Below are 11106 nucleotides of genomic sequence, written 5' to 3'. Positions count from 1 at the left end.
CTTGTGCGTGTGATTGTTTTTCTTTGGCATGTGTTTTCTCTAATTTTTGTTTCTCACGAGTTGGGAATTCGGTTTAATTCCCTACACTTTTAAAGTCATAAGATTATAAAGTGGATAATATTGCAAATTGGACAAATGATGTTCGCCTATTTTTTATGGTATTTTTATTTTTTAACTTGTAGGTATGACTATTTGGTACTTAATGAAAGTTTTATACTAGGGAACACTACTTACATCACCTTTTAAAAAAAAAAGTACAAATAAAAATTCACGAGATTATTTGATATTTAATGAAAAATTCAATATATATATATATATATATATATATTATCATTGTATAGATATAGAAAGAGTTTGAGCATATTATAAACTAGTTTGTAAGTTGTCATATTATGTCTTACCGTATATTATTATAAACTAGTTTGTATTGATTTTATTTAGAAAACTATTTAAAAAATTAATTAAAAAATTGCGTTTAATATATATTTTTTACTATATTTCTAATACTAGCAAGTGTCGAATCATCCCTATGACATCATATTCTATAAGAAAGGGAAGTGTTATACTTCAAAAAATTATTTGGTCCTATTTAATATTTTTTTTACTCAATAATTTAAATTAAATTATGTTTAAATTAGTGTTAAAAATAATTGTTTAATTTTTACTTTAAATATTAAAATTTATTTGATAAAACTAACTTAATTTTTTTTTCAAATCATGGAACAAATTTTTGTGCCCTCATTAATTTTAACCAAATTTTTTTGTTGTTAATGTTAGTTGATATTTACTCTCATCAATATTTAAAAAATAAATTTATTCATTAAACATATATATTTAAGTATTATATAATAAACTTATTTATTAAATATCTAAATTTAAAGTATTATATTTACACATGATAACCATATATTAATTTTAATTAATGTTTACTATGTCTATTTAAAAAGAATAAAAGTATTTTTTAAATATCAATATTTAAAGTATTATAGATATGTAAAATAATAACAAAATAGTCACTGTAAAATAATTCATTAAATGTAGACAAAATACATAAGAAAGATTTAAGATTTAAAATAAATTAAATATTTTGATTGAATATTTAAAATTATTTTATATTTTTAAATTGTAATATTAGTTATTTTATCCAATATATTTAATTCATTAGATGACTTAAAATAAGTTATTAAATCATTAATTTAATTTTTTTAGTATTATCATTCTTATTTTTCTCATATCAATATAGTATCACTTTTAACTTGAACCTTCAACCTCACAACGTCACAGTATGAGAGAATTTAAGATAAAAACGTTTCATTAAAAATTTACAAAATAGGTCTTATAACAAAATAATTATCAAATCAGTGCTTTTCAACCGTGCAAACATCCATGTGACCTGATTTTTTTTTTAAATCATAAAATCGTAATTTATAGTTTTGTGTTTATATTTAATGGTCAAAACTATAGTCATTAATTATGTTTTTAAATTTAAACTCGAAACCTAATTGATGATTATGATTTTAAAATTAGGTTCAAAATTACTGCCGGTGATTAATCAAAATTTAGAGTATTGGTGTGGGAATTATTTTTATTCGGAGATAGCTTGTAGATTTTTTTAAATGAATTATTTTTGCTTTAAACCCCAGGTGGGGCCCACTTTAATTTTGGGCCCAAAAAATGTGGCCTACCGACGAAATTGAGGCCCAGTCCACCAAACTCTCCCGCCTAAAGCCCATTAACTCGCTCCATCTTCCATCTTTTCCCGCCATTTCGAAGTTCCTCTGTCCCCGACTCATCCTCCGCCTTCACCCGGATCTGTGACCTGAGAAAACGATACGACGTCGTATGCAGCTCTGTCCATTTCTCTAAGACTAGATTTCATTCGCTTCCTTTCTTTCTCTCCATTTATCATCTCTTTAGGGTTTAGGGTTTTGTCTTGAGCACTCTCTACTGCGATTTCTCTCAACTCTACAACTGTACAATCGATACAGTTCTTTTCAATCTTTGTTATTCTTCTGGTTCAATTGCTTGAATTTTAATGTTACAGTATTCAAGATGACCATGGAAGAAGTTGACAGTGGGAGAGATGCCATGGAGATCGATGGCTGTGAACCCGAAGGACAAGAAAAGATGAGAGAAAATGCCGTTCCCGATGGATTCAACGCTAATTATCTCAAAGTCTACTATGGTATACGTCCGTATGATTTGGGTTTTGTTTGGGTTGTTGTTAGGGGTTCTTCAAGTTTAAATGTTATATGATTCTGTTCAAAATTTTTGGGATTGCTTGCTAGAACAAATGGGTTTCAGGTTCTGTTGGTTCTTCATTTGAGAAACTCTTTTTCTCTATCTAATTTGTGATGGAAATCAGATTTCTTTGATAAAATAACATAATTCTGAGTGATTTGAGAAAATGGCTTATAGTGTTGTTGGCAACACGCACGAACGAAATCAGGAAGTTTTTTGTGATGGCCATGAATTTAAAATTTCTTTACATTTAATAAAAGCCCTTATTACTTCTATCTCATACGTGTATCTAACAAGAAGGGATTTTAACATTTCTTTTAATCTAAGGGGAAGATTTTGTTTATGACAGGAAAGCTTTTTCCACACTCGGATTTGTTTAAGTGGATGTCTTATGGAAATGGTAATTCTAGCATTCTGATGAACTGGGCCATTCGCTCTCTGTCTCATATATATCATACTTTCTTGCTTACCTTGTCTCTTGACTGCTTGTCTGTAGATGGGAAGCATCCTGCCTGCGATCAGTCCTACATTGGCCGAAGAGAATTTTCTTTCACATTGGCTGATGACATTTACTTGCGGTTCCAGTCTTTCAACAGCGTCCACGAAATGGAAAATTCCATCAAAGAAAAATGCCCATTCAAAATAGATATTGGGCCCGTGTACAGTGTGGATGTAAGATTTCATATAAGTTTCGAAACTCATGTGTTTTTAATTCTCTCCCAAGACTCAATACTTTGGCGACTCCACAAGTAATATGTACCAACTATCATGTCTCTGATCCAAAAATTTTAAAAATTAAATAGAAAAATACAAAATAAAAAATATCATGCTGCTCTTTCATTTCTTACATAGTGCAGACCATGATGCAATCGGGTGATTCGATCATGCATGATATTGGAATTATTACTGACTTGTGTTGTTCTTAAGCACACCAAATTCATGAATTAATTACTTAGGTTTCTCAGTTTTCTTTCTTGTTGAATTATGATTTTCCTAATACCTGTCTGCATAATAACTCTTTCCATGTTTGTTATCATCTACACTGCAGCCTACTAAGAGGCATGCATATGCACAATCCGGTGACAATGTTTTTACTCCAGTTGAGAGGGAGCTAGTTTTTGATATTGTAAGCAAACCATATTCTGAGCAGAGTGAACAATTGCACTTTACTTAAGTTTAATGACTTATTGGCTATTTGGTGTGTTTTGACTTTTAATTTTCTGCAGGATATAACAGATTATGATGATGTTAGATATTGCTGCTCTGGTGCTGATGTTTGCTTGGACTGCTGGCCTCTAATGACAGTAGCTATTAAAGTGATTGATACTGCCCTCAGAGGTAGAGTATATACGTGTATGCATTCAACTGAGTATAACGTGTTTGGTGTTCTTGTCTTAAACATTTCATGAATCCCTTTTGTTGCAGATGATTTTGGGTTTAATCACATTCTTTGGGTGTATAGTGGTCGACGTGGTGTCCATTGCTGGGTTTGTGATGGAAGAGCAAGAAGGTTATGATTAAATAATTGGACATATAACTTTTTTTTCCTTGGTTTCTTATCTGTACGACATTTAAAGATTTGGATCATGCTTCCATCATTTCCAGGTTGTCCAATGAACAGAGGGCTGCTATTGCTGATTATTTCCGGGTCTACAAGGTTGAATATCACTTTTTATGAAATATTCTAGGAAAATTTTCCAGTTTTTTCATGGCATTGAGTTTAATGGAAGCTGCTGATTCTGTGTTTTTCCCAGGGCAATGAAAATAGTCAGAAAAAGGTTTCTTTAGTAGGTCCTGCTCTCCACCCTTTCCTTGTGTAAGTGTTGGTATTTATTATGCCCCCAACCCAACACCCTGAAAGGAAAATATTTCCTGTACTAAGACAATTCAAGCTCTGCAGGCGTTCATATACTGAAGTTTTGAAGGATTTCTTCGAGGAGAAGTTACTCCCTGGTCAAAAGTTATTTTCAACTGAAGAGAGATACAAGAAGATCCTAGAAATAATTCCTGATGAATGTATGAAATATGAATTTTATGAATCGTTTTTCTTTCTTTTTAAAAAATATTCATAGCTCTTTGTCAATTCCTGCAATGATAAATTTTGTTTATCAAATAACTACACAAGTTATGCTTTTGCAGCTATTACTTCTGAGCTTCGGGGAAAGTGGCAGGAGAACAGGCGGTCCTCCATTTCAAAAGAAGATATTAATGCCATTCGTTGGGAGCAACTAAAACATATACTGCAATCTGGAAAGCAGAAGGTAGAAAATAATCTGCGCAACATTAACCTCCTATTCATGATATAGAAAACTGAAAACTTTGTTTTGGAAACCTATCCAAGCACATCTGGCATGATGAATAGAAGAAAACTGAGATATTTGAGGCGCTTATTTCCCCTAAGGCATCCACAAGGGGTTGGATCCCTACAATTTCAATTGTTTGGACTAAGACATTGCCCACCCCATAAACGGCCTATTGTGCTGCTTTCAACACCATTATCTTTTGAACAAGGTGCCCTACCCCATGAGTCTATTGGTTCTCTATTCATCCGTTCAAATGCTTGATTCACTCTCCATCAATGCTGAAGCATTTTAGTTTTGTAAGACTACTTAGCGTATTTGTACAAATTTACAAGCCATTTTTCGGCTTAATATATTAGACTGTTATATTCAACGAAAGTATGAGATTTCTCCTGGGACAAGAGTGTTAAGAAAAGGTATTTAATATTGAAGACTGCATTTGAACGTTTTGAACTAAAGTTACATTTTTCCCTGTCCATGTCTCAGGCACAAGGTCTTCGCAGGTGTGTTGAAGAGATTGTGTTCTCTTATACCTACCCTAGGCTTGATATGGAGGTTTGTACAATTTCTGCCCTTCTCAACAAATTTTTTCTTACCACTTGAGTACATTGTCCTTGGGGTAATCAATCAGTCCAGAGTGCAGACAATGGATACAATATTCTTTGGGACTCAAGTACAACATTCTGCATCTGGATTTTGTGCACTAACTCACACTGACCTGTCTGTTTGTGCTTCAGGTTTCAAAACACATGAACCATTTGCTAAAGGCACCATTTTGTGTGCACCCAAAAACAGGTTAGGGTCCAGAATATTTGTTACTTATGAAATATGAATATACATGATGTGGGAAAATCTGTTATTGGGAAGTTTTTCTGTTTAGCATAATGCTTGAAAATATTAAGGATTGAATTTGATTAAATATCATTGTTGGAAGTTATGTGTACCTTATGAAACCTTGAATATTTTCTGTTTTTAACAATCTGTTATGGTTTTGAGCCATCTAGAGCTCCTTGTAGTTACTATTGTATTATGTTACGGGGGAGTAATTTCATTCCATATTTCCAGGTCGTGTGTGTGTTCCTATTGACCCTAAAAGTTGTGAGGAATTTGATCCTACCAGTGTACCAACCCTTTCCAAGGTAAGCATGTGTTTGACTGATGTTTATCTTTCACAGATTTACATTCTTATCCATCTGCCTTTTATTATTCTGGCATGCATGTTGGCTAAGACTATTCTGTCACCATGCTGCCTTGTAGACAGTCCTAATGAAATGATTTTACCATTTCTTTTCCAAATGTTTAATAATATATACTGGTTTTCAGAGTATATCTCCGTATAGGAGTACTTATTTATTAACCTTTTCTTCTGCAAGAGGAAGAAGACAATGATCTATAAATATACATATACTTGGCTGCAGGATGATGTCACGGTTCCTTTTGTTGACATAATCTTCTGTTGCCCATGAGTTTCTATCTGATTTTTTTTTAAAATCTGCAGCTTTTGGAAGAACTTAACATGGGAGGTTTTAGAGCAGATGCAGATGATGGTATGCTAATAGTATTATAACCTACTCCTGTATTTTCTGTTTCCCTTGATAAACCATTTTTATGTTAACGTACTGGATGAGTCCAAAATCCATTTGAGGGTGTCTTTAGAATGATGCAAAGCCAGGCCTACTCTTCATCTGGGATTTTTTAATTCAGTATGGCAACATAAAATTTGAAAAAATCTGTGGATGGTTAAATATTGTATTTGATTGTCCCAAATTTTATTTTGGGAAATGCTGGAAGGCCCTGTTTGGTGCATCTTCAAAATCATGACTGTTTTTCCAGTCTTTAACTGATGTTGTGCTAACTTATGTGGTTTACCTGCTGACAGAATGGGAGAGAACCTCACTAGGAAAATCAGTCAAGTTTTTCAGATTATCATTCTTGCAGCCTTTACTGAAGTCCTGCAAGGTATATTGAATCCTATTTCAATTGGGATCTTTTAATTCTTGTGTTTATTTTTTATTTTTTTATTTTGAAGCTATAAAATTGCGTTTTTCAGAACTACCTTGGCATGCCATTGATTGTAACAATTTAACTTTAGGTTGTTGATTAGAGGCCCACAGGCTTTACTATTATATTACGTCGGATTTTATTTGGAAGCCTATTTTCAAGTTAATGACCGGCCACCTACACCTCAATGGCTCTTATTCAAACAAAATTACCCTTGGAAATCAATTTAGAAAAATCCTCTCTGCTATAGCGTTCCCTACGCCAGAAGCTTGGTATCTTATTTCTCCAAAATAAAGGGAGATTTTCTTCCTTCAATTATTTAAGTCTGGTGGGATGCCCTTTTCAGAGAGAGACTCGTGTCTCTATCATGTCTTCAAGTCTTGAAAAGCCTTGCATAGTCATACACTCTTTTCCTTGTTTGCATTTTTCAATCAAACAAACTAGTCTTAGAGAATAAGAAAATAGTAGCTTAGGCGTCTGATTGGTAACTGTTTTTCAAAAGAGTTTTCTGTTCTATTCCAATTTGGAAAAATACATTTGACTAATTTTAGACTGATTTTTTTTTTCTTTTTTTGGTGGGGATAACTTGTTCTGAAAACATGGCGATTTTGTAGAATAGGCTGGGAACATCGCATTAGATATAAGATCAAAGTGCCTCACAAAGAACAAACTGAGAAAACTGTTTTTCAGAATTGAGAAAACAACCGAGAACAAAGAAATATATATGATACTGAACTTCACAATCCCTGAATATTGCAGGAGGAGATTGAAAGTGCTTACAACGCCAAGCTTCAGCTCTCAAAGAATTCTCTGAGTTGGTAGTGCTTTCCCTGTTTATTTCATTACCCTCCATTTCTGTTCAGAGAAGACCTCTCGGCAGTAGACTAGGACCTTTCACCTGATGCAGGAAGTGCAAAGCTAATGATCATTAGACACTTGGTTGTTATTATGATGTGAAATGTCTTGCAAAATTCTGTCCAATTATGAAGGAATTTTAACGATTATGCATCCACACAACAAAGCGAATCCGTGTTCAATTAATTTTAAAATGGTCCATTTTTCCTCACACATCTGAAGTAGATAGAAGAAACATTCAGGTGGCCGGTATCATAACCCTTGAGATAATATTTACATTGGAAGGAAATGGAAATGAGTTCTAAGCCCTCACTCTATGGGGTATGCTATGGGGTCTGAATTCAATTTTAGGCCTCTTATATCTATTTGTTTTATGAGCCCATTTTGCAAATAGAGCCACTTCCATCGTGTAGTCAATATTGGGCAACTGCTAGGCACATCTGAATAGGGAAATCTGCCTGTCTTTTCTGATACATGAAAGGACACAAGCTCGTCTCACTCGATCAATCAACACAAAGGCAAACAGTGAGTCATTCCAAAAAGGTCACAAAACAAACTAAGCATCGGGCAAAAGAAAAACCCCCAGAAAACTCATACAATCACCTAGTAAATAACATACTTCTACTACATAAATTGATACTCCAAAATCAAACACACAAACGACAAGAAAGCAAATTTACTACTACATCATAGTCAAAACTACCATTTACATTCACGATTGAGGTTGAGAGAAGAAAATGATGTTTCTTAATTAGCAAGGACTTCCCAGATCAACTCAGGGTCATACGACGGCAGCCTCGCCAGAGCGCAACCTTCCGACTCTGTTTCCCCCGCCCCCAGGGCCCCCACTAACATCGGGCCGTCCGCGGAGAGAGAGGCCGGCGAGTTCTCACCTTTCCAGAACTCATCTTCAGAAACGCTTGGTGACAGCATTTCGCTACCCCAACTGTGGGTGTCGCCACCAACTAGTGGCGATGCTGTTATCGATGATGATGAAGGAGATGAATCCACTTTCACCGCCTTCTCACCGCCGCCAGTGCTTTCACCACCACCACCTTCACCACCGGTATTAGTGCTCTTCCTTTTGGTAGTCTTATGGGCTCTCTCCCTTTTCACTTTCTGGCAAATGGCCTGAATTTTGGCATCGACGGAGCTCTTCAAAGCGTTCAATCTGGCGCAGTCTCCGAATCCGAGCTTGCTCGCGTCCCTCAGGTTGGGGAAATTCAAGCGCGCGTATTCGCCTCGGAGCTTGTAGGCTGCGCGGTCGTAGGCATAAGCTGCAGCCTCGGCAGTGTCGAAAGTGCCCAACCACACTCGCATTCTGTTCTGAGGGAGTCTAATCTCAGCCACCCACTTCCCCCAATGCCTCTGCCTCACTCCCCTGTACAGCTTTTTCTTACATGGATTCAGAAATTGAGAATGATGAAGTGAGCTCGTCAATGAATTGCTTGTAATTCTCCCACTCGCTCTGCTTTCTTCGCTGAATTTCTGAAGAAGATCTCTCTGCCGGAGATACACAGAAGATCCCAGTGGCTCCAGAACTGGGTTGGTGACGGAGGTTGATGGCGGACAGTGGGAGAAAATCGAATCCAAGGTGTTGGAGCCACTTGTCAATAGGAGCTGTGATAGTGAGGATCTGATGTCCACACCATGTTGGAACGAGAATTGGAGATTGTTTTCTTGCATTTTCTCCATGGTTCTAGGAATTTTCTCGGAAAAAAAGCAGAGTGCACGTAAAATAATGTGCAGGAAACAGGGTACTCTAAAACTGGCCCCTTTTTCCGCTCCAAATGGGAAAAACAAGTAGTAGGAACTAATCAAAATGGTCCAATCTACCACAAAACTTTTCCAGAAACCAAAAAGAGAAATGGGATCAGGAAAATTTCAAAACGAAAAACCTCAAAAAATCAGACACCAGAAGCTCAGTGATCCTTACAAATACTCGGACCAGTGAACAAATGAAGGGGAAACTGACTTCAAAGATGAGAATTTCTGGGTCAAGAAGGTGAGAAATGAAATCATGAAAGGAAAAGAGGTGACAGTAGCAGAAATAAAATCATCCCCTTTGAGAGATTTCTGGGATTTATATTGAAGACGCTGAGTCTGGTGTCAGTTCTGGTGCATTTATAGCTGCAGAGGGCAGTAAATCATTTTCCCTTAAGACCCCCAATTTCCCTGAGTTCACATTTTCCACACTCCTCTCCCCTCCCTTTCTGCCCATTTTACAGTTGGGTCACCCCCCAATTTGACTTTCCTCTCCACTTTCTAACTATTAAACATTTTTTTTTAGAAATATTCCAAAAAAGAAAATATGAAATTAAAAATAAATCCTATATAACAGGGTTCCTAAGATTTTGTGTTGAAAATTTGACTCCGTGTGGTCCCTACGCTATCCGTACTAATATAAAGGCTAATAGCTTTTACAATTAATGATTGAGAGCCAGTCAGCCTCTTTTTCTTCTTTAAAAAGTGTCTTAATTTCAAAGCCCACGCGTCTCTCTCTCATCATGCTTGGCTCATCGCGGGCATGATTTCCCTTCATTGCGTTTCCTCCGTGGCAGGAGAAATTTGTTCTCATCCTCTTCATTCTATATATATAAATTTTTAGTTCAATTATTGAATGGGCTGAACTAGACTAGGAAAGATTTCATATTTCGACATTTCAAATATGTTTTACTAGATTCAAGAAAGATTTGAGATTTAATTTTAAAATTATATTCAATTAAAAAAATATAATGAGATTTATTTTCAAGATTCACGTTCATGACATTTTTGGAGTTTGACTTTAAAATTCGTAGGTTCAGGACAAGTTGATGGTCGTCACTATTCGACCCACTCTATTGATATCCATGTTATCACTGGGACTACTTGCTAAAAAATTTGGATTTTATTTTGAAACAATCTCTCTCTTTTTAAATAAAAAAATAAAATAAATTAGAATTGGAAAATAGGTTTAAACCCTGATATTAAAGTTGACTTTTGATGTTTAAAGTTGAGCATTTATTTATGACTGGGACGAGATTGACCTTGTGGGTTATCGCCGGATTTCTTGAAGGCTAGTCGGTAATGAGAAGGAGGTTTATCTGCATGGTTGACCTTCACTCACATTAGAGAATTTTGTTGGTTGGTTTCATAAATTCATGAATTTTGACATTGTCAAGCTTTACTCAACTTAAAGTCAATTTTAAGGTCAATATTTTGCTAATACCGACTTTATTAACCTATTTTATTATGAATGTTCAAATTCGTAGTTGGAGTTTATACAAATATTGAGAAAAAAATCAATGTTGTTGCGACTGCGAGCTTCTTGAGTCTCCTCTCCTTGTGATTGCAAGCTTCCTCAGTCTTTTTTTCTTAAAAAAATGGGTTTGTCCCGAGATAATTGGAGCAAGGATGGCTAGAAAGGTACAAATGGTATCATAATTTTTTAATTATTTATTTTTCTTATAATTAAAAAACTATCTAATTATTTTTAAATTCAAATATTTTTATTTATTTATTTAGAGAGTATTTGTTAAAACTTAATACATATTTCTTAATAATTTAAGTTGATTTTAAGTTAAAGTATGCTTAAATCGTTAATTTAGAACTTATTACTTAATTTTTATTTTAAGTATTGAGATTGTTTTATAAAATTAACTTAAAATCCATTTTAAATTATCAAAATAATGTATTTATTTTCATAAATTATAATTATAACCAAGAAGAT

General features: G+C 34.7%; 2 protein-coding genes across 4 annotated transcripts; one reads left to right on the top strand and one right to left on the bottom strand.

Annotated features, from left to right (window-relative positions):
* The first annotated feature begins 1759 nt into the window (after positions 1 to 1759).
* LOC117907701 (DNA primase small subunit) lies at positions 1760 to 7608 on the top strand. Of its 3 annotated transcripts, none has more exons than XM_034821351.1 (17): positions 1760 to 1837; positions 2045 to 2185; positions 2591 to 2641; positions 2738 to 2913; positions 3290 to 3367; positions 3468 to 3579; positions 3667 to 3751; positions 3847 to 3898; positions 3996 to 4057; positions 4142 to 4257; positions 4381 to 4502; positions 5028 to 5096; positions 5279 to 5336; positions 5607 to 5680; positions 6040 to 6088; positions 6421 to 6500; positions 7302 to 7608. In XM_034821351.1, the coding sequence occupies exons 2-17, from the start codon at positions 2053 to 2055 to the stop codon at positions 7362 to 7364; spliced, it is 1380 nt and encodes a 459-aa protein (XP_034677242.1). In that variant the 5' UTR covers positions 1760 to 1837; positions 2045 to 2052; the 3' UTR covers positions 7365 to 7608. The 3 variants fall into 3 exon arrangements, with proteins under 3 accessions (XP_034677242.1, XP_034677226.1, XP_034677235.1); XM_034821335.1 differs by having other exon boundaries at positions 1766 to 1840; XM_034821344.1 differs by lacking the exon at positions 1760 to 1837 and having other exon boundaries at positions 1848 to 2185.
* Positions 7609 to 7904: 296 nt separating this feature from the next.
* LOC117907717 (ethylene-responsive transcription factor ERF061) lies at positions 7905 to 9522 on the bottom strand. The gene has a single exon (XM_034821362.1). The coding sequence runs from the start codon at positions 9090 to 9092 to the stop codon at positions 8145 to 8147; it is 948 nt and encodes a 315-aa protein (XP_034677253.1). The 5' UTR covers positions 9093 to 9522; the 3' UTR covers positions 7905 to 8144.
* Positions 9523 to 11106: the final 1584 nt, after the last annotated feature.

Source organism: Vitis riparia, chromosome 2 (assembly GCF_004353265.1).
Source record: "Vitis riparia cultivar Riparia Gloire de Montpellier isolate 1030 chromosome 2, EGFV_Vit.rip_1.0, whole genome shotgun sequence".
Taxonomy (NCBI): Eukaryota; Viridiplantae; Streptophyta; class Magnoliopsida; order Vitales; family Vitaceae; genus Vitis; species Vitis riparia.
Note: the sequence above shows the minus strand (reverse complement) of the source record. Positions and strands in the feature narration are given on the sequence as shown.

What these genes read in the sequence shown, in the direction of transcription:
- LOC117907717 (XM_034821362.1), bottom strand. Translation starts at nt 9,092, where the DNA reads ATGGAGAAAATGCAAGAAAACAATCTCCAATTCTCGTTCCAACATGGT.
- LOC117907701 (XM_034821351.1), top strand. Translation starts at nt 2,053, where the DNA reads ATGACCATGGAAGAAGTTGACAGTGGGAGAGATGCCATGGAGATCGAT. An exon ending in GATTGATACTGCCCTCAGAG is followed by an intron (nt 3,580 to 3,666) that starts GTAGAGTATATA and finishes CTTTTGTTGCAG; the next exon opens with ATGATTTTGGGTTTAATCAC. An exon ending in AGAAATAATTCCTGATGAAT is followed by an intron (nt 4,258 to 4,380) that starts GTATGAAATATG and finishes ATGCTTTTGCAG; the next exon opens with CTATTACTTCTGAGCTTCGG.